At 38.6% G+C, this 22,020-nt stretch overlaps 3 protein-coding genes across 4 annotated transcripts; all 3 read left to right on the top strand.

Moving 5' to 3' along the window:
- Nucleotides 1–721: 721 nt before the first annotated feature.
- On the top strand, nt 722–3,327 carry si:dkeyp-73b11.8 (BPTI/Kunitz domain-containing protein). Its single transcript, XM_026918866.3, has 6 exons — nt 722–863; nt 1,678–1,875; nt 2,079–2,255; nt 2,349–2,402; nt 2,512–2,590; nt 2,679–3,327. The coding sequence occupies exons 1-6, from the start codon at nt 791–793 to the stop codon at nt 2,779–2,781; spliced, it is 684 nt and encodes a 227-aa protein (XP_026774667.1). The 5' UTR covers nt 722–790; the 3' UTR covers nt 2,782–3,327.
- A 905-nt stretch (nt 3,328–4,232) lies between these two features.
- Nucleotides 4,233–15,337, top strand: usp3 (ubiquitin specific peptidase 3). Of its 2 annotated transcripts, XM_026919968.3 has the most exons (16): nt 4,233–4,530; nt 4,848–4,953; nt 5,845–5,905; nt 6,044–6,169; nt 6,390–6,473; nt 6,784–6,865; nt 7,011–7,093; nt 8,447–8,560; nt 9,043–9,156; nt 10,013–10,153; nt 11,191–11,297; nt 11,370–11,450; nt 12,481–12,599; nt 12,691–12,804; nt 12,899–12,966; nt 14,185–15,337. In XM_026919968.3, exons 2-16 carry the CDS (start codon nt 4,863–4,865, stop codon nt 14,363–14,365), a joined length of 1,566 nt encoding a protein of 521 aa, XP_026775769.1. In that variant the 5' UTR covers nt 4,233–4,530; nt 4,848–4,862; the 3' UTR covers nt 14,366–15,337. The 2 variants fall into 2 exon arrangements, with proteins under 2 accessions (XP_026775769.1, XP_026775770.1); XM_026919969.3 differs by lacking the exon at nt 4,233–4,530 and having other exon boundaries at nt 4,537–4,953.
- Nucleotides 15,338–15,482: 145 nt separating this feature from the next.
- fbxl22 (F-box and leucine-rich repeat protein 22) lies at nt 15,483–21,961 on the top strand. Its single transcript, XM_026918890.3, has 2 exons — nt 15,483–17,258; nt 21,407–21,961. The coding sequence occupies exons 1-2, from the start codon at nt 16,924–16,926 to the stop codon at nt 21,753–21,755; spliced, it is 684 nt and encodes a 227-aa protein (XP_026774691.1). The 5' UTR covers nt 15,483–16,923; the 3' UTR covers nt 21,756–21,961.
- The last annotated feature ends 59 nt before the right edge of the window (nt 21,962–22,020 follow it).

A 22,020-nucleotide genomic window follows, 5' to 3' on the forward strand; every position in this document is an offset into this window, starting at 1 on the left:
ATTGAATACCATAGCACACAGAGACCCTTGTAAAATCAATTCCATGGACCCCATCAGCACAGATTTATTTTATGAACATAATCCAACTCATAATATTCAAATATTATTCTCATTATCTGAATTCATAAAATACTATTCTGGCTATTTACTGATCCCATAGAACATTTTTTTCAAGAACTTTCCACTGACAAAACACATTAGGTCCAATAATCTATGATTATTTGCAACAATCTATTTATTTGCATCATAGACCACGGTTATACTTCATGAACCCCTGGGGGTGCCCGTACCACACTTTGAAAACCACTGCGATATAGAATATCATAAAGAAAATGGAACATAGCTTGTGAAATAAAAAATGGGAAATGTCTTGGACATGTTTTCGAAGACAAAGGCTTCAATGTTAACATCCAGATGGGCAGGTGTAGGGACAGGGAGGAGTTGAACAAATCATTAACAAACCCACTATGTCAAGCAATAGCATGTATTACGTGATAAAATCTGTCATGATAATGAAAATTCAAAAGCATATGCTAGAAAGAAAGTCTTTATTCTGATTTTTTTTTTTTTTTAAAAAAAAGAAACAATTTACAGTGAGACATCTCTGGTTCAGAGTTCTATTTTTTCCAGCATGCATTTGTTGAAACTGAATAAACCATTTTCCCTTTTGTCAACTGTCTGACTGCTTTATTATCATGAAAAAGTACAAAGTTCAGCATGTTCTCTGCTCTTCAACTGCAGTTTATGAGCCCTCATTTACTTCAGCTTCATCAACAGAGAACACACCACCATGAGGAACTACAGCATGTTTTTGCTCATTTTTGCTGTATTTTATTGTATTGAGGGACAGGCCGCAACACCAGGTAAATTCTTGACCCATTGTCCGGAACATACTCTAAACCATTTCTCTTTGTTTGCATTGAATCTTTTGTACTATGAGTGTGTTCTTGTGAAAAGTTTTGTCCTAAAAGTGTATTTTCATTTTGCACTTTGTGTATTATTACATTATTCGGATCTATTTTCTATTCAATTTCAGTTTCTATCCAATTATTTATTATTCAGAGACAATTCGCTTGTGTGGGGGGAGGCAATTAGACATGAAAAGAAAATATCAGATGTATGTGTGTGTGTGTATATATATGTATTTATGTATTTACTTACTTATTTAACAACCAATATTATCACTAGAATTTTTCCTCAGTAAAATTGGCCTTCGAATACCATTTACTGGAAAAAAAAAGACTGATTTTAAAAGTATAGGGAGATTAAAATATATCAGATGGATCAGCAATGAAAGCAAAGGTTATTATCTGAACAATTTACAATGTTGCATTCCCGCCTAAAGTATGACTGTTCATTCTGATACAAGATTCTGCCACATAGATAATCCTTTACAGTGTGTGGGCCAGATTATCTAAACACATAAAACACCTGAATTACTATTTAAGATCAACATAAATACTAACTGAATATATGTCGCTTGTGAGTCACAACTATAACACAATCTTTGTTACTGCTGCCATGACCAAAACCAGAATTCCATGTTCCTTGTAGCCTAGTTAGTTTATAGCCACCATAAAAACTAGGTGTGGGCTGACTGCAAATGCTTTTTTTCGATGGGACTTGCTGACATGATGCAATGACACAATCCATCAAAGCTCTTTTTTCAAACTATAGATTTCTGTAGCATGCCAAAAGATGAAGGCACAGAATCTGATAAAGACATCCAAGTCTACTTGTACTACGACAAGACTGAAGATAAGTGCTATCCGTTCCGCTACCAGGGAGCGGGTGGGAATCAGAACCGCTTCAATTATGAGTTTTACTGCATGAGAAACTGCTCCACCAATGCCGAAAAACTGTATCCTACAGACCGTGAGTTTCTTTTAGCTTTATCCATTGTAATACACAGCAGCTGCCAAGTGGATGTTTTGGTTTTTTTATTCCACTGCTATTCCTTTGTCTTTCTGCATCATGGTAGAAATTAATTTGTCAGGATCTGACATGAACCACCTAGTGGAAATTATAATATGTATAATATCTAATATCTAATGTATTTCCCCTTCTTTTTTCCCCAGGAACTAAAGCTTGCCACTTGCCAAAAGCTCCAGGTGACTGTTTTGGTCATTATCTACGATATTACTATGATGCTGCTCATGGAAAGTGTGTGACATTCTACTGGACTGGCTGTGTGGGCAATGGAAACCGTTTCTTGGAATTAGAGCGTTGCAATGCCACATGTTTTGGAATATTAGGTGCGTATTTATTAAACTTATTTTAGTTTTGTTTGTTTATGTAAACAGTGAACGGCATGCCTAAATCCATTTATGTGTGTCTGCTTTGAATAGATAAAAATGAAAATGGCGATAATGATGGTGACGTGGAATCAGACACACCAATTGGTGAACAACCCCCACCACACCCTCTTTTTTTTAAATCTTGAAAGAGCCCAACTTCTGATTGGGCTGCTCATTTCCAGTGTTATTATAATGTTGTTTTTGGTGTGCACAGGCATCATTTTGGGAGCTGTTTTAGGTGTTATTGGAGCCATCATTCTCATAATTGTGCTTGTTCTGGCGTTGAAGAAGAAGTTAGTGTTGTTTTTTTTTAAAAGTTTTCTTTTCTAATTTCTATTCCCTATATAGATATAACCAAATATGTAATTTTTCCCCCCATAGGCCTAGCAAAAGCAAAAAAACCAAAGCAAAGGAACTAAAAGTGAAAGAAGACCCAAACACTTCTGGACCTGAAATACCCCTTCATATTACTGACACGGCGTAATGGACCACAAAGAAACACCCAGCGGCAGCATTAATACCTCTCATAACTCCATATCAAATCTTGGACATCAGAACAAGACATTTTTAGAAAAAGGCTTCATCAAGGGGTCTTTGGTTAGTTTCTTAGCTTCCTAAAGTGGTTTCCACATTATTGTAGAATTACTACTACTTATAAACTTTAATGGTGCCCCCAGATGGACAGGCCATAGAACTAGGTTCTGAGGTTAACTTTTTTTTTTCTAACAGTGTAGGTAGTCACTGCTGAATATTTGGTCAGGCTGGAAATGTGTTTATAATGTAAAGTGAGTTTCAGGATAGCTGCATATACTTTTGCTGAAGAATTAAGAGAGTACAATTATTAATGTTGTCATTTTGATGGTGTGTAAATTTTATATTGTTCATTTTTGGCACTGAACTACATTACAAAAGCAAACAATGTTTTCTCATGGTAATGACTTAAACTTTGCTTTGTAAAAGGTGTTGATGGTAAACATTTTAATAAAAAAAAACAATTCCAAATTCTGATCCCAATTTAAGTTCAGAAAAATGAGGCCTCACTGACTTTCACTACAGCCACTTTGGAAAATCAGGCAAAAAAAAAGGGCATGTCTTTGTTCATTCTACACTTTCATAATTATACATAATTACAGAATTATAATGAGGAAAACATCATTTTGTAATAGAAAGAAGCATAGTCACTGATAACTTATGCTGAAACCCATACTATTTATACTGAATAGTCAATTGTTTGATGTAGCCTTTGAAAAAATGTCCTTACTTTTTCCTCATCAAGAATTCCAGATTAATATGAAACTGCGATTTGCAACACCAGAGATCAAGCAACAGTATGCATGGGCTGCATTTGCATATTTGGACATTATAAGCTCTTATATTTTATGACTCACTAACACTAGCCTGTCATGTGTTTAACATTAGCAGAGATGTTCAAATTAGATTTTTTGGTCCTGTTCTTAAAAAAGTGCACTGTGGTAAAACCGCTGCACTGTCAGTTTTCACACCAGTATGCTGACTCAAATTAAGTGCAATATATTATTTCAGTGTACTTCAAACGAAAAAGACTTTTATTTCATTTTCTGAGCGAGCCAGAGTGGGGCCTCGAGGGGCCTGGACCAAAAACTAAAAGCACCTTTAAGAAACGTGGAGGACATTCTCGGAGCGGATTGCAGATGCTTGGGGAACAATTTAAACACATTTTAGAAACATTTGGGTCTGTTTATATCTGAATATCAACTACGTATGAATTCAAATATGTAAGAGTAGCATTAGAATCTTTGTTTTCCACAAAGCATTTAGAGTCAACCACCAGCAGGGGTCGCCAGAGTGAAGCATTTAGAGTCAACCACCAGCAGGGGTCGCCAGAGTGAAGCATTTAGAGTCAATCACCAGCAGGGGTCGCCAGAGTGAAGCATTTAGAGTCAATCACCAGCAGGGGTCACCAGCGTTTCAAGCGTTTCGACACACTGCATAGGTTTATTAAGGGACGGGTTCAATCATTTAAAAGCTCCATAGAGCTTATTCTCCGCCAGCACTGGTTTGCGGAGACTCATCATTCATTTAATAGCCAACATTGTGTTTATGTGTAGTCTAACGATAGGAAAGCATTTGGCGGTTTTATACGGTATCATTAAAGCACCATATTTGTCCCGCTTGTGGACTCTGCGACCCTGCTGAACCCGTGACGTCATTAGATGGCGCCTCTTCCCCGTCGGCTCGATACCGCTTTCTGTGGGTCAGTCTATCTTTTATTATGGTGGTTGCAGTGACAAAAGAAACAAACAGTCCGGGCAAGCAAGTTAGCTTAATTAAATCCGATTTAGTGTAATTTGGTGTGTTTAGTGTATTTAGCAGCGGTTGGGCTGAGCTTGTGTTCGGACCTTTATGCTGTGAGCTAGCGCGCTGGCTAGTCCACTCACCCCGCCAGCTAACGGCATTTTCTCTGCTGAGTTGATTCATTATCTGTCCTGACTCGACAAGCTAGCTTTATCTAAATCTGGGGGTGCAATATCTAGCAGAAAAGCTTCAGTTCTTATTTTCTTGGTCTCCTAGCTAGCTCTTCTTGTCATGGAGTGTCCTCATCTCAGCTCCACGGTGTGTGTGGCGGTGGATCCCTCCCGCTTCCCTCACGGCTCACCTTCTTCATGGTGCTGCAGTGGTGAGTAATGCGGTGCTCAGTAACAGCTCAGCTCTCCTGATCATCACACCCTCCATTAAAGAGCTAAGGTTAAAAGATGCAGATGCTCCAAGCTAGCTAGCAAACACTTTCCCAAGCTAACCTAGCCAAAGTATTCACCAGGCTGGTCAACCTAACTAGTAAATGATTATTACTATAATTAGTTTTAAATAGGAGTATGTAAAATTATTTGTGTATGTATTTTAACTTAATAAAATGGTTAAATAATGTGATGGAGGTGCATTTGGTTTAAAATTCTGCTGAGAAGCGTGCTGTCCTGCACACACCCGGTCCACGTGTTTAAGGTACAAGATCTCTTCTCGAAGGATCCGCGGGTGATTGGTGTGTGTGTGTGTGTGTGTGTGTGTGTGTGTGTGTGTGTGTGTGTTTTATTTTTTTATTTTTTAAGTTTTTAGTTTTTTTGTTTGTTTTAAGTTGCCTTGAGTCAGTTACCTTTTTTTTTTTTTTTTTTTTTTTGTATGTTTTTGTTTGGGGTTTTTTTGTTGTTTTTTTTGTTTTGTTTTAAGTTGCCTTGAGTCAGTTACTGTGTTTTTTTGTTTGTTTGTTTTTGTTTGTTTGTTTGTTTTATTGTTTGTTTTGTGATTGCACTTACTACTAACACTCAGCGGTTTCCTGTAGACATGAAAAACAAGTTATTTTCTTTCATACAAGGCTTGAAAAAGAAAAAAAAAGGACAGGAAAGCATTTAAACACAACTCTGTAAAAGGACAGGGTTTCTGTGCGGGCCTGCATGACAATGCATAAGTGATAATCCGGAGTATTTTTGCTCAGAATTTAAAAAATCACGATTATTTTCACAATTCGGGTTGAACAATTTTAATGACTTCTTGTGTTTCTCTTCCTTTTGGCTAGTTTGCCGGTCAAATAAAAGTCCTTGGGTTTGCCTCACCTGTTTGAATGTGCATTGTGGAAGGTAACTGCTTGCTTTCACTCACTCATTCAGCCTCTGTGGTGACTTTCCACTTATGATGAGCATTGAAAGTATTCAAGGTTCACTAAATGTTGATAGTGTAGTGCATGGCATGTTCATTTATGTGTATCTGTACATAAGGTATGTCAATGGCCATGCTAAGAAGCATTTTGAGGAGGTTCATTGTTCACCAACTGGACAGAAGAAAACAGAGAAGTTTCAACAACATTCTGTGTGCATGGACTGCAGCAGTTATAGTACATTCTGGTATGTATAATTCAATTCAGTTTTATTTTATTAGTATAGCGCTTTTAACACTGGACATTGTCACAAAGCAGCTCTACAAAAATATATAAATATCAATATATAATCTCAAGTCCAGTTCGCAAATTGAACATTAAAAGCTGAGCGCTGTACAAATATTAAAGCAGACATATCACTTATTATTTAAATAGCTTATATCCTCATAATTGTGTAATGATTTCAGTTACCGCTGTGATGACTTTGTGGTGAACGACACCAAACTGGGCCAGGTGCAGAGGGTGAGGGAGCATCTTCAGAGTTTGGAAAAGTAAGTACTGGGTGTACTCGCTGCAGACACACTGCATGAACACATCATGATTACATAGCAGGATAAAAGCTTATCGGTAGCAAACGATAAGATTTCTCTGAAAACTCTTCCCCTGTTAATTGAGATAATTCACAAAACAAAAGCACAATGACTGATTCAATGGTATAGTATAATTACAGTTTCTATAAGAGCTGATAGATATATATCTTGCAGACGATGCATTGATGTAAATGGACTGTATATTGAAGTTGTTTGTGAAAATTGGGCCTGCTTATAAATGTGTAACACAGACATATTTTCTCTGTTTCAGCTCTGTGATGAATTCTGACAGACAGAGGAAAAGAAAACTCTCAGGGAGTTCCTCCCCTGACCTCAGGCTGTCAGCAGATGGGGTAAGTGTAAGCTGCAAAAAAATTAGTTTTTTTTTTTTTTTTTTTTTTTAGGGTATTTGTTAATCATTAGTTGCTTTGTTCTGATGTGTAAACACAGTGTAAACAGACCTAGCCATAAAACGTTTTTATACCTGTCTCATTTCAGGAAGGCCCTCCAGCTCGGAGTGCCACTGGCCTCCGGAACCTGGGCAACACGTGCTTCATGAACGCCATCCTCCAGTCTCTTGGGTATGGGCTTCTCTGGAATCTGTGGTGATGCAGGATTTAGCATAGCCTGGCTCACTGGAGCTGGAATGCAGCCCAGGCCTTTGTGGAACTGTGTAGAAGGAAAGCAGGGACTCTGTCCAGTCAGCTGGCACTAATGGATGCCAAGAACACTCGGCTGACTGCTCAGACCAGCTGACTGTTAAACCACAACCAGTTCTATAAGACACATGAGTCATTAAGCTCATATCATTATTACGAACGTGAAAGATATTCCAGTGGCAGAGTTTAAAAAATGTGTTTCTGGTATAGTTTGCTTTAAGAATATATTATAAGTAATTTCCATTTCTAATTGATGGAAAACTCTCCTAAAAGCTTTTACTTCAAACGAAAAAGGATGTTTGGCACAAAAAGATGTTTGAGTGAGCAGACACAGTGGTTTTAGTTTAAACGCTGTGGTGTGTTTGAGCTTCCAGACACATGGTGTCTGGTGTCAATGTAACAACACCATAACCTAAAATGTTTATGCTTTATTTACTGCTGCTGTTTTTTTTTTTTTTGTTTGTTTGTTTATCCATTCAGTTTGACTGGGCTGCCATGCCTGCTTAAAAAATGCAGGCCGAAATGAGCCTCATACACTCTGCAAGTCTTAACAGCATGGCTATTGTTGCAAAATCCATTGTAATGTTTAAAAGTAATGTTTAAAAAGACAGTTTTCTGTAGCAAAATCAGCCTGTCTACACTTGGAGGTTATGATTGTCTGCTCAGCTCCAACTTTTTCCAAATATTCTGTGCTCACTGGTGGTGCAGAGTGTCCTAGAGAGAGACACAGAGTTCTTGAGTAAACTGACAACGGTTTGTTTGGCAGAGGTTTTGTTATTTAGTTCTTTTGTGTGAAGCACACCAGCGGCCTTTAAGGGTACGTCCACCCTTAATTTGTGCTAATCCCTACTTTTCTCTACACAACTGACAAATGTGCTAGATACCTGCTAACAATGAAAATAAACCCAACTCAGCCAGACAATAAATTTAACACTACTATGTAATTCAGCAGCATGAACAATATAAAGCCGCATACATCTGTACAGATAAATCAAAGAAAATCTTTCAAAACTACCAAGACTAGTAACACTCAAGGACCAATTCTAAAAATTTTTGTTGTAGGTTAAGGTTTGTTTAAGCAAAGTTGTGAACTTCTAAGGGAAAGACAAATAAATCCCTTGTATTAACAGAATACATAAACAAGCTTGTGTATAAATGCTGTTAGAGCTTTAAATATTTGTGTTCCTGTTTAAATTATTTTTCTTAGTCTGCTGAAAGGCTTTGTCTGCTAATGTTTGAAACAAAGGTTTTTTTTGTGTTTTTTTTTCCTTCCAGTAACATTCCTGAGTTTAGTTGCTATTTTAAAGACTTGCCGGCAGTGGCGCTGCGGAGTGGAAAAACTGCAGGAAGGAGAATGTACCACACCCGAAGCCAGGGGGACAGCAGTGTGTAAGGTCCTCTTCAATAGCTGGGGAGTGGGGGAATGGGTCTCCTCTTCTGTTGTCTGTATAAACCATGAAGAGCAATTATTTCTTGAAAGCTGGTGTTAGTCTTAAAATGAAAATAGTATATTAATTTGCTAGTGAATATTACTTTAATTTCTTTTGCAAGTGGTGCATGCTGGACCTTTTTTAATTTCACACCAGAACTGTGCCTTACTCAGACAACATTGCAGAACAGGATCTTGTCTAGTCTACTTGTTTATTTTTGTGTAATCATTAAACAATAAAATGGTAAATGTTAACATTTTGGATATTTTAGTAAGGTTTCAGTAAGGAGACAACCTGCTTTCATAGATGTTTTTTTTTTTTTTGTTTTTTTTTTTTAAAGTTGAAAAAAATGTAGAGCCTTCTTGGGATTATGACTGTGTGAGACTCAGGATGCAGTGACTATATGCTAAACCGCCATAAATGTTTTCCTGTGTGTTTTAGGTCCCTGGTAGAGGAGCTCAGGAAAACCCTTTGTTCCCTTTGGCAGGGAAGTCAGACTGCCTTTAGTCCAGATGCTCTGTTCTATGTCATCTGGAAAATAATGCCAAGTTTCAGGTAATGTGACTCTTGTCCAAGTACATGACCTGCACTACTTTAGGCTCCTTTGTCTGCCTCTGTGACTGTAGGAGTTACGCTATAGTGCAATAGCATTTCTCAGACTCCTTTTTGGCTGTGCTGCTTCTGTGGTTTTGCCTTCTGAGGACTGAGAAACAAAAGCTGTCTCTTCTTACCTTGTTGTAATCTTAAATGTAATCAGAGATATCCACCTGTTATATCTGACAAAGACAGTAAGTTACGTTCAATATGAAGGTGCTTTAATGTATGTATAAAAGAGGAGTCAGTGACTTACTTTAGGCTCATTTCAGTCAGTGAAGAAATACTCTGAATGGTTTTAGTCATTCAAGTAAATTTAAGTTAACATTCTGACTTAGTTGAAGTAAATTTGAATTTGGTCCCAAACAGGGATGTGACAGTAAATCGTGTTGGTATAGCGTGATAAGGAAATATGAAATAAAATATATCATGCTATGCTAGTTTAATAATTTACTCTTGCTCGTGTTTGTCAGTTAGTTTCATGAGGCGTGAAACAGGAAATTGGTAGAGAGCAAACTGAAGCTCAGATTTATTTTGAAAAGTAAAGTGAATCAAAGATCCCAGAGCAATATTAGCAAGATAGCCAGCTTTAAATGTTTATTCTAAAACAAAACTAGCACTCTATTAGCTAGTTTTAACACCCCAAAAAAGATAGATAACTAAAAATGTGCTACGATGTGATCATTTTATATATGTGGCCAGCTATTTATGATTCACTGAGATAGGAGGGAAGTCATTTTTATGGAGTTGTGTCTTGTGATATACTGGAAGCTAGTCCCAACTATGCTCTCTGTGCTGTGCTTTATGATTTCTGCAGGGGCTATCAGCAGCAGGATGCCCATGAGTTCTTGCGTTACCTACTGGATCACCTCCACAGAGAGCTGCAGGGCAGTAAGAACGGCTTGCCTGGGTCGAGCCTGCTCCCAGACAACCTTAACTCAGGAAGCAATTGCAGCATGTAAGACCTATACACACTGCACACCACCAGCAGCAGCACCACTACTATCTTGGTGTTTTTTGTTTTTTTTTTAACCTTTATAGTGCCTAATACAAACTAGCCATCCATACTGATTTTGGAAAATTTTCAAGAAATGAATAATAGTGCATAATCTCAGATTATATTATCTAAATAAAATTTGACACAAAATGTCAAATATTTGACACAAAATAATATTTGACCTACAAATTATTTACGCTGCACATTGACATGTTAGCAGTGAGTCGGATATCTATTATGGGCTGATAAAAGTGGCCCTATGACTTGGTCTTAAATTGACATGCAAAGTTTTTACAAAACTGCTAAATACATTTTAGATTTGCAGTTGGTTCTCAGTGAGAGCAAACGCTGATAACCTGCAGACAGCCACACACCTGCTTGCAGATGGCGCACTTGCTAGGCACCCAAATCTTGTGCGTATAATTTGGTATTCAAATTTGCAAATATATCAAGTATTAAAAAATGCAGACTCATCTCAAGCTCTGACATTCTAGCAGTAATTATAGTCAATCAGTTTGTTCCTAAATAATAACAGTAATGCTAACACTGCACAGACGGCGCACTCTGGCCCACACACGCGCACACACACAGGCCCACTGCTGTTCTGGCAAATCCCACTGCTGGAAGTGGAGCCATCCTGTCGTGATGAGATTATCAGTCTTGTGTTAGATACACTGAACAAATGAAGCATGCTCAGCAGTGGTATCAATGGGTTTGGTGATTGTATTGCCAGAGTGGCACTGTTATGGCGTGGTCATTGATTTGTGTGAAGCAATATGGCAGTGTAATCCTGTTACAGTCAAGAGGATGAAGGATTTGGGCTAGACATGCCTTACACAATGCCTGTTCTGGGAAAGTGTCCCCACTGGTTTGAATTTATACTGGGTTCTAGTGTAATACTTATTAAGAACAGGGATGAGTAGCGTTTAGTGTATAGTACATACATTTGGTTAAAGATAATGATGTACATGATCGCATTTCATTCCCTTCTGTTTCAGTAATGGGACTCCCACTATGGTCACTGCTGTATTTGGTGGCGTCCTTCACAATGAAGTAAACTGCTTGATATGTGGCACAGAGTCAAAGAAATTTGACCCATTTTTAGGTGAGATTTTCCTCCGGGATTTCCCATCTGTAGTTTTAAATGCTCTTGGTGAGTAACATTTATCTCTTTCAGACCTTTCCTTGGACATTCCCAGCCAGTTTAGAGTAAAAAGGACAAAGGACCAGGAACCAGGGCCAACCTGCACGTTGAGTGGTAAGTAGCTGTTCTGTGCTATTCTGTTCTTGGCTTTGTGTACTCAGTCTTGCATGTACATAATCATATTAAGGCATTCAGCAGAATTATGAGGTATTAAAAATTGCAGAGGGGTTATTAAAAAGAGAATCTGTCTTCATACTGTTCATTTTTTGTGACTGATGTCTTTTTTACACTATGGATGATGGAGCCTAATGTTTTTGGGTTCCATTAAGTAACATTACTGCTGTGATGTTATTCCCAATAACACAATTTTGAATGTCCTCCTGTGTGTCCTGTTTTATACAACAGGAAAAAAGTGAAGCAAAGAAATGATGAACACTGTTTCAAATATCTATGTTTAATATTGACCTTTTCTTCTGCAACAGAAAAGCAGTTCCACCACAGGTGGCTTGTTGCTATGCAACAAAGTAACAATAATAATATATAGCTGCAAGCAGCAATTAAGGGGGCCAAGCACTTTCTGTCCCCACCCCTCAGCAACAGAGGAAGACCAGAAGCCATTGGGACCATCTGCACTTGCTCCCAAGGACATATACTAAATTTAAAAGCAAAACATCAAGCCTTTGCTGAGATATTGCCTCGCTTCCTGTTTTTAGTAGACCTCCGAAGTTAGAAATGAAATCAAGTCTTATTTCTTGACTTTAAATTTCATTGCTAAGTGACAAGTTTAAAATGACAAGTTTGATATCATTTTAAAAAAAGATTTTACATGTTAAACTATCGTTAACAATTTGTAACAGAACTTTTGGTATTATTTACTAACCCGTGGTTAGTGGAACGATTCAGATGAAAAAATATGCCATTATCAGATACAACAGTAAGGCTCAAACCCGTTTCACCCATTTGGACTGTGTGGTCAGAACTAATTGTTGCATAATGTCTGACATTGTATGCCCTTCTCACACTGTTCTTCTTTCTCTCCTCCAGCACTGTAGTGTACTTCTTTTTGAGAGCATAATACACTTCTGAGGAACAGTTACTTGTGAAGTAGCTGAAGTGCTCTGTTATTTTTTTTTTTCCTATCTAGACTGCCTTTCTAGTTTCACTGACCTGGAGGAACTCGATGAAACGGAGCTCTACATGTGCCATAAGTGTAAAAAACGACAAAAGTCCACGAAGAAATTCTGGATCCAGAAACTGCCTAAGGTAGGATGTATTTTCCCAATAATATTTTAATATTTTAGTATTTTAGTGCTTATGCTTTGATGGTGTGGCTTACTCTCTCTCTCTATTGCAGGTTTTGTGTTTGCATCTAAAGAGGTTTCACTGGACAGCTTTTCTAAGAAATAAAGTTGATACCTATGTGGAATTCCCATTGCGAGGCCTTGACATGAACTGCTATTTACTGGAGGTGAGTGCAGGACATGTAGTCTGCCTTTAATCACTTAGGTCTAAGCTCTTAAATGTGCAGTGGTGTTCACTTCAATGTGTGTTTGTATTTTCAGTCTGAAACCAGTCTCACTGAGAGTTGCCTGTATGACCTTGCTGCAGTAGTGGTGCACCATGGATCTGGGTAAGTGAATGTCTATGTTTGTGTCCAAGTTTGGGTTTTCATCCCTTAATAAGTTAAAAATATATCAGTATTTCATATGCTTTCCTTTAGTTGCGTCTCTGCCACAAGACAAGCTTTTTACAGTATTGTCTCTAATCTCACCTATAGGTGGTGATATTACACCATTAGGCCTTCCTCACAGTTTGTTTCTCACTGGGTGTATTTACATGCAGGCTAATAATACACATTATTCAGGTGTTCGTATAAACAGCAAACTACCTCATCATCTGTTGGATTAAAGTCAATGGACATTTGGATTTTAGTCCAGTAATTGGGATATATAGTGCATGTACGCTGCTAATCTAATATATTGTGTTTTTCTTACATCTGTGCATGTCCACAAACATAATTAAATAGGATAAAAATAGAGAAAGCTCTAAGTAGGAGGTTGTTATATGCATAAAATTGCTATATAAAAATTTGACATTAAAGCAATTCCATTAACTAAAGAAACCTGGCAGCAAAATTTAGTCACATTCTTCTTTTGTGGGGTTATCTATTGCTGCTTGACATGCCATCTCTTTAGAAAGATATCTAATTAATGAATGACTCCAAGTTCAAATTCTCTACTTGCCATTTCCTACATTGGAAAATTAGAAAGACTACCTAATACACTCATATTGGAAACAGTATTCGTAATTGTGTAATGTTTTCATACAGGACTTTACACGGGTTTGAATTGAGCTAACTATAAACCCAAACATATGTGATTAAAAATGGCCTGCTCCATATATTTGACATTTGGAGAGATGTTGCAATCTCACAGACTTTTTCAGTGAAGGTGAATAAAACCGAACCACACAAAGCATTGTTAGTATCTACAGGGGTACATTGTTAATACACCACTTTTTGCAGTGCATTGTGGGATTAACAGTGCACTGGATATTCTCCACTATGTTTTCAGAAACAATTACAAAATGCTGGACCAAGATAATAGTGTACCGTATAGGCAATAATGCATAGTTTTGGATGCAGCACAGGAGTTTTCCCGTTGTCACATTACTTAAGATATGAATAATTGTCCATGTAGGATTTTTTGCAGTTCTCACATTAACTTGTACATTTGTATACGAGTCTTTTTCTTTCTTTATTACTGTTTATTTTGACTTATGAAATGCAAAACAGGAAAGACTACACCATTGTGTTACTTACCTTTTTCTGTTGGTCTGTCTCTGCCAGGGTGGGATCAGGTCATTACACAGCGTATGGTCTTCATGAGGGCTGCTGGTATCACTTTAATGACAGCACTGTGACTGTAGTCAGTGAGGAGACAGTAGCCAAAGCCAAGGCCTACATTCTCTTCTACACAGAGCGGACAGAGCAGGACAACATGGGCTCCGTGACCAAGCCGAAGCTTTAATCAGCCTTACTGTACCATGAAGCCTTCAGAATGATAGTCCACCTTTCCTGCACACAGTTCCACGCTGAGCTTCAGTTATTATTTCACCCGTAGCACCACCATCACACCTCAGTAAAAACTAAATGCTGCTGTGTTCATTATATTAAGAAAACATTCCTAATGTTGCCTTTCATTGTTTTTGTCCAAAGGCCATCTTGTGTACTGGTGGACAGTGTTGCAGAAACTGGATCAGATGAAATGACAGAAAGTGTTGTAATTGTTTAATAATGTGTATATCAGATTTTGGCCACCTCTTGTTTTAACATTAGATGACTTCGGTTTCATATAAAGGTTTTTATGTAAATGAACTAAATTTGAGTATTTTCTTACTGCTGTTTGTTGGGTTTGAGGCATTTCTAACTTGAAACTTGAACAATCATAATTTGATGTTTCCTTTTCCCCTTTGTATTGCACAGGTAGTTTACTTTTACAAACAGTATCACCTCATAAATGTGAAAAGGACATTTGAAGAAAGGGGAAATGTTGGGTCCATTACATTTTGATTATTTATACTGTTTTACTGGGAGTAGTCATACCTCTTGCTATAAACCTTGATTCTACCATCATGACATTTGAGCACTCATGATTTTATGTGAATGTTTATAGAAGCACTAAAGAGATGTGAGTTATAAAAATGTAGTCAGTGTTTTTAAAAACATTGCATTGAAGTGCAACAATAATCTCAGATCTTCAGTATGACACTGGAGTGAAGTTGAAGTCTTTCACAGTCTCATGTGAATCTTGTGATAGGTAAGAGAATGGAGTACTTTGTTTTCTCCAATTGTTTCCTACTCATGAAAAGCACCCATTTCAAATGTTCATTTTTTCATGATGGGAATGATTTATTTAATTTTGGCATGCACCGTAATTTCTGCTGTAACACTGCTTAAAATGATGCATCAGTAAACACTTTTCCAGCAAGTTACACTTTTACAGCAGTCTTGTTGGTCACATGGTTTTGTAGTTTTACATTATCTGTTCTGAGAGAAGATAAATTGCACATTTTAAGTGCAGTCGTAAGGGGGGATGTGTAATTACAGACTCAAAGTACTTCATGATTGAAAATGTGGGTGAGGCAGCAGCATTTGTTTAGTGTGCTTTCACAAGTGTTTCATGCCTGTTTATCAGAGAGCAGGTTTGTTTTTTTGTTTTTTTTTCCTGAACGCAGAACTAATTTAAATATCAATGTAAAATCTAAATGGTGGCCAGCTTTGATGATGTAAACCACTCAAAGCCACTGTGCTAGCAAGTGCTCTTGCAAGGCTTTCTCTTTTTTCCTGCTTGTTTTTCTTTAGTTTTTCCCCATATCAAACGCTTTTCGCCCACGTACCCGGCCTGTGAGGGCAGCGCACATACAGAGCCTTCTCTATCTACTGGCAGGCGAGGCAGCAGTTCTGCCGAGCCAAAGGAACAGGGCCTCCTGTGTTCTGAGGAAGAACAGCTGCTCACTGAGTCTTGTTTGACCCTCCCCTGCACATGCACAGGTGCCAGTCTAAGGCTGGAATAATATCCTCATTAAGTACACAAATTGAGCAGCTGCCTCCTCCAAATGTCCTCTCTGTCATAACAGGCTTTCCTCTCTCTCTCAAACCACCACCCTTGCCCAGGAGCTCAGGTCACAGCTGCTGGTAAGCTCACGTTGCCCTGTACTGCTGCTTCATTTGTTGCCAGCACGTTATGAGTCAGTGCGAATGAGTCACAGGGAACAAGCTGTAATTTCACTTCTGCAGGGCATCACTTCGTCATGTCACCAGTGGCACGTACCAGCGTACCTAATGATACCAGATACCAGATACCAGCCTGAGAGGTCAGAGATGCTTGTCTGCAGATGTTTTTTTTTTCTTTTTTCAAACAAAAAGCTCTCTAGTTGTTCCTTTGAGTGTTTTGTTTCCACCATTGATATTCCCTGAACACTTTCCTATCTGATGTACTTCATGTGCAGTGCTCAGGAAATAAATGCAAAATTGGGTCACAATGTTCAGGTTTGGCCACTAGCACATGTTCTTTTTGTGATGTTTTTGAAGATGGATGTGTAGATCAACATATATCAGGAAGTGAAACCAAGCTTGGTATCGAACTCTGGGAATCTTTCAAACCAAATTCTCACTTCCACCCACAGCCTGAGTGAGTGAATGTGAAAGTCCTGCCTTGATTTTCCCTTCAGCTGTGAATGATAAACACAAGCCACTGCTGTCCAAACATCTGCCCCAACAGATGGACTAGTACTCTGTGTGTGTGTGTGTGTGTGTGTGTGTGTGTGTGTGTGTGTGTGTGCATACTTTACACATTTCCATTTTTGACTTAGCCTGCTGTTGTCCTCTCAAAATAACTTCCATTCTTCACGACCTTATATGTGCACGGCTACTGTGTGAAGAAGAGCCTGCCTGCAAAGGAATCATGTATCCAGGCCTTGCAGAGCAGACTGCATCCCCAGCAACTGCTGTTCCTCTGTGTGTATCAACAGACTAGATCTCAGCCCAGCATACAAAGGCCTGTTTGATGCTTTCACTCTCTTTGCAATGCATCTCACAAATCTTAATCAGGAGTGCCTGCTTCATCTTTTTTCATTCTTGGATAAAGACAGTCGGCAGAACCTGTCTCTGACCTGCAAGCGTCTCCGTGTAGTCTTCCTGGACCCTCAGCTCTGGTCTCTGCTCAACTTTTTCTCTCCTAGCGAACTTACGAGGAACAACTTCATCCTTGGCCCCTTTTTGAGGTACCTAAATATATACTGGCATTCCAGCAGGGTCAAAGTGTGTAATATTGAAGACTATAAGAAGACGATGTTCCAGAGGGACCTTTGCAGCAAGCATGCGAGCTTGGTCAGCCATTTCCTGGAGCGTGTCTGCCACATGTGAGTGCTTTTGTTTTGTTTAAGAGCCATCCCAGTATTGTCCATGTTACGTTTTTGATCTTGCAGACGGGGAGGAGCCAAAAATGGCAGTAGCAGTGATGATCAGTGTTGCTTCCTATGCTTTTAAGTTTTCAAATTCTGTTTAAACAAAGAATATTCTAAGTGAACTTGTGAATTTGTGAAAGTGAATTTGTCCTTCTGAATATATAATAGCTCAATTTGTAAGAATGAAAACCATGGGATTGATTCTTGCACCTCCTAGCTGAAAAAAAAAGATCCATAACATACTGCAATTATTTTTTCCCAGGAGGGTTTTCTAGCAAGAGATGCAAATGACTGCCACTTTTTCTGTCTTAAACAAGCGCAATGGCAAACAACTAACTGTGCCTGTAGGCATGGAAAAAATATTTCATAATTGCAGTCAACAATCATTCATGTAGACATCTGAATGTGAACAGCATGTGTAAGTCATTTAAGTGTCTGTTTGCATTTCTAAAGGGTGCCTTTTGAAGCAGAAGAAGACAAAATGATTTTTAATATGAATAAAACTGTAGAAACAGTTCTGTAGAAAAGATGTTTTTTTCACTCCCACAATCTAATCAGAAACATCCTGATGTCCAGTGTACTGAAAGGAACATGAAAATACCTGGATGCTGACTCTCACTGTTATAAATGACACAAGGTCTGAGAAGCAAGTGTTTTGCAGAGAGGAATTACTGGCTAAAGTTTTTAATGAGAGGGCTGCACATGCTATCCCAAGCAGCCTATAATGACTAGATACGCTAAAGCTGTTTGCCATGCTATGAGGCTTTATATCTGTGTTGAAGCTGCAGAGACTTGTAAAACCTCCCACTGTGCAGTTTGTGATTTGTAGAGAAGATATTTTGGCAAACAGCATTTTCACAGAGAGATGGGGAGGTCTTTCTTTATCTGAAAGCTGGCCAAACAAAAACTGGGGTGACTCTTGAAGGAAGAAGCAAGTATAATTAGAGAGAAGATCTGAAGTGTCTAGTCTTTCCTCATCTGCTCTCCTCACAAGATTTACACCGGCAGGTGGAGCTTACAATTAACCCTTTGTTGCTGTTGTTTAATGCACATGTCTCTCTCTGACACACACAGACTGTCAGTATCATAACAAGATCTTTTATAAGGAAAAATCTGTAAAACTTTGATTGTTCTGGTGGGGGACCAGGGAAGTCTTACCTATGTTTAAGTTCACAGATTAATCCAGCTTTATTCCTCATAAGAATCCCTAGGTTCTTTTCACTTCAGCTCATTGCTATATGTCGCTTATCTCACATCTCTTAGAAAAAGGGTTAAATCAAGAGAACCTTACAAACTGTCTAAGACAACCATCTAACTATCCATGAACACTTGAAGAAACATTCTTCTTGTAAGAGGGTACAATAGAGAAATACAGGGTGACTTTACTGCAGTGTGACAAATCAGTTTACACTCATAGACAGTCCTCTGTGTTTAACAGTGTGGCTTGACCTGATTTATTGATTTACAACTATTAGTTGCACAATGTGGACCTTTAAATCAAAATAAGTGAATTGTAGATGTCACAAAAAAGGGTGATATTTCCTGCTGTATCTAATGAATAATGACATGCCTCTAAACAGGCTATTTGATAAGAGAGTAAAATGAATAGCAGTGTCTGACTGCAGTCATCTGTTGCATATTTCTGTGTTGTGATACTCTTGGCCTGAACTGGTCATTATGATGGCCTGGATCTAAACAGCTTGTGTATGTCTTGTGTATGTTACTATCCCAGAGGCCATGGCAACATGTTTAGTGGCACATTAGAAACGACTGTGAAACCCATGATGATATGTCAGCATACGGTAGTTCTCTAGTAAATCTGTGCATTATTATGGCATTACCTAGTTGCTGTAACATTATGTTTACAGTAAGCCTGGAACCGCATTCAGTATATATACAGTCACACAACATGTTTTTCCTAAAACCCCATGTGAACAGAGGAATCTACGCTTTGGAAAATATTAGTCATGCCTGTTCCTGGAAATGAAGCCTCTTTCACAATTCAGCAGAAAATCAGATAGGTGTGTGTCTGTGTGTGTGTGTGTGTGTGCGTGACTGAGAGAGCGAGAGAGAGAGAGACATAGAGAGCAAGCAAATGAGATTGAGGGAAAGAAGGAGGTGTGAAATACTGATATTCAGGCTGATCCATGGGAAAAATGCCTGCGCCTTTTTTCTGAACAAAAGGAAGGCGGTGCCATGGAAAAGGAGGGCATGTAACTGGGAAATAAGGAGACACATATAGTTTCTTTGTTTCTCATTCATATAAAATCAGCATGTATTCTGCTGAAGAATGACTGAAATCAACTTGAATGGCAACTGGAGTCTTCTCAGTTGTATTCCTCCTTCCTCTCTAACAGATCTTTTTTCAGTTTGCTCCAGTATAGGAAGGAAAGACAGACAGACAGACAGACAGACAGAGACAGAAAGAAAGAAAGAAAGAAAGAAAGAGAAAGAAAGAAAAGGAGTGGCATGTGATTCAAGTGCTCTGCCCCTTGTCCAGGGTTATTGGGACAGGACCATAATGCTCTGATACTATTGAAATGTGTCGGCCTCACATGTGGATAAGTGGTAAGATTATGTAAGCCTTTATGTAATCCACATCAGTACACGTGAATGACATCCCAGCTCTGTGACTGTAGCCAGACATCAGTTGTGTGTGTGCTCACAAACCCTGTGCAATTCCATCAGCAGGCTGCAGCACTTTCATTCCCACTATAGTAAGAGAATGCACTAGGAGGAGCCATATGGCAGGAAGACGTTAAGACTTCTTGAGTCCAGTACTGAGTGCTTACAAAAGTTACACAGCATTAGATAAACAACACACTAATTTTATAAACAAGCTCTGTGGACATTTTCTAGCAGTCTGAGTTTTTGTTGGGCTTTTTGTTTATATAAAAATCTCTGGTGAACCACAAAGGTTACTGTCGAGTTAGTTTCTATCATCAGAGAAATTGGACTGGATTTCACATCTTACTAACAGTGTGATTCACCGTCCTATTGAAGTTGTGTAGCTTAGATCTGCCACTTTGATGCCTTCATTGACGAACTAAGTGCTTCAGTGTGCATTCAATCAAGTGAATGTTGTCTTACACCAAAAAAGCTATTCCTATACAACCACAAATCATGATCAAAGATTCTGAATCTATGCCAAAGCTCCTCTGGAGGCTGCTCTTTTTTCATACAATAATTCTTCAACTCCATAATATGCATTATATTCTGTTATATAATATTAATTCATTCATTTATTCATCTTCAGTAACAGTTGTATCCTGGACAGGGTTGCAGTTAATCTTGAAGCTATCTCAGAGACACTGGGTAAGAGCTGCAGTATAGGTCACCATTGCAGGCACAATGCACACACATTCACACCTAGGGGCTACTTAGCATAGCGAATCCACCTATGGGCATGTTTTTGGGAGTTGGGAGGAAACTCTGGGGCGAATATGCAAAAATTTGCACAGATAGTAATCCAGGATCAGGATTAAACCAAAGACCATGAAGCCATGAAGCGCCAATGCTCCCTGCTGCATCATTGTGCCACCCTGTTATATTTGCTATATTGCTACAAATACATGGAGCTGGCCACATTATCAGAAACACCACCCATATAGGTGCACTGACTATATATTATTTGGGTGAGGCACTGTTCTAGGTATAGCAGTGACAATGACAAAGTAGTAAGTAGCATTATAGTGGATGTGGCACTGTTAGGAGTGTATCAGGTGAAGTAGTGTAGTTTGGGTTTTTAAACACTTCTGTGTCACTGCTGTGTTGAGGAACAGTCCAACAATCAAAAATATCCAGGTAACAATGTTATTAATGAATACTGGCGGACAAATATTTAAAAATGTACATGGACAAAATGAGCTACCGTACACATACAAGGTGGATTTATAATGTAGGTGTGTAATAAAATGTTTTAAAACCACAACAATGATGTTCATACCAGTGCCACTATCACTATCATGACACTACATTTGACATGTGATGGGAATAAGAGCTATACTCATTTCTCATAGAAGAAATGTGCATTGTTTTACACCCATCCATGTTTCTATTCTCACTTTCTTTCTAATATGACTGTCCTCTGTCCCACTCTTAAGGTGTCCAAACTTGCTGTCCCTAACCCTTTCCGGTTGTGGACACATCACAGATGGAGACGTGATCAACGTGCTGTGCAGCTGCAGGCGACTGCAGCGACTGTGTCTAGAGAACTGCTGCCGTGTGACGGACGCTGTGCTGCAGGCAGTAGTAACCCACGGAGGCAGACTGCAGGAAGTGAGGTTGGATTTCTGCAGGAATGTAACACACACAGGCCTGCAGACTTTCAGAGAGAAGAGGCCTGCAGTTCGGCTAGTTGCTGAGCGGAGTGCAGGGATGATACCTGACACTCCGCCTGGGGAAAAACTGCACAGCAGGAGGGCACTGCAGAAAGTCCTTATCTTTTCCTGAGAACCAAGGATGGGGATGGGAAGACGAGGTGTCTTCTGAGACCTGACAAATCATAGCAAAGTGATCTATTTATTATTATTATTATTATTATTATTATCATTATTATTATTATTGTTATTATTATTATTTTGAGGTTGAAAAGGGGGCATTGTGTTCAAATTACTTATTATTTTTCATTTTTGTTTTTATTTGAATTTTTATTACTGAGGTATCCAAGTCATTCAAAAATGGTGTGAATTTTCTACAATTTTTTTCTACAAATCTG

This window comes from Pangasianodon hypophthalmus, chromosome 9 (assembly GCF_027358585.1).
Source record: "Pangasianodon hypophthalmus isolate fPanHyp1 chromosome 9, fPanHyp1.pri, whole genome shotgun sequence".
Classification (NCBI taxonomy): domain Eukaryota; kingdom Metazoa; phylum Chordata; class Actinopteri; order Siluriformes; family Pangasiidae; genus Pangasianodon; species Pangasianodon hypophthalmus.

What these genes read in the sequence shown, in the direction of transcription:
- si:dkeyp-73b11.8 (XM_026918866.3), top strand. Translation starts at nt 791, where the DNA reads ATGAGGAACTACAGCATGTTTTTGCTCATTTTTGCTGTATTTTATTGT. An exon ending in GGGACAGGCCGCAACACCAG is followed by an intron (nt 864 to 1,677) that starts GTAAATTCTTGA and finishes TTCAAACTATAG; the next exon opens with ATTTCTGTAGCATGCCAAAA. An exon ending in GGAATCAGACACACCAATTG is followed by an intron (nt 2,403 to 2,511) that starts GTGAACAACCCC and finishes TGGTGTGCACAG; the next exon opens with GCATCATTTTGGGAGCTGTT.
- usp3 (XM_026919968.3), top strand. Translation starts at nt 4,863, where the DNA reads ATGGAGTGTCCTCATCTCAGCTCCACGGTGTGTGTGGCGGTGGATCCC. An exon ending in GCCATCCTCCAGTCTCTTGG is followed by an intron (nt 7,094 to 8,446) that starts GTATGGGCTTCT and finishes TTTTCCTTCCAG; the next exon opens with TAACATTCCTGAGTTTAGTT. An exon ending in GCCAACCTGCACGTTGAGTG is followed by an intron (nt 11,451 to 12,480) that starts GTAAGTAGCTGT and finishes TTTCCTATCTAG; the next exon opens with ACTGCCTTTCTAGTTTCACT.
- fbxl22 (XM_026918890.3), top strand. Translation starts at nt 16,924, where the DNA reads ATGCATCTCACAAATCTTAATCAGGAGTGCCTGCTTCATCTTTTTTCA. An exon ending in CTGGAGCGTGTCTGCCACAT is followed by an intron (nt 17,259 to 21,406) that starts GTGAGTGCTTTT and finishes CCCACTCTTAAG; the next exon opens with GTGTCCAAACTTGCTGTCCC.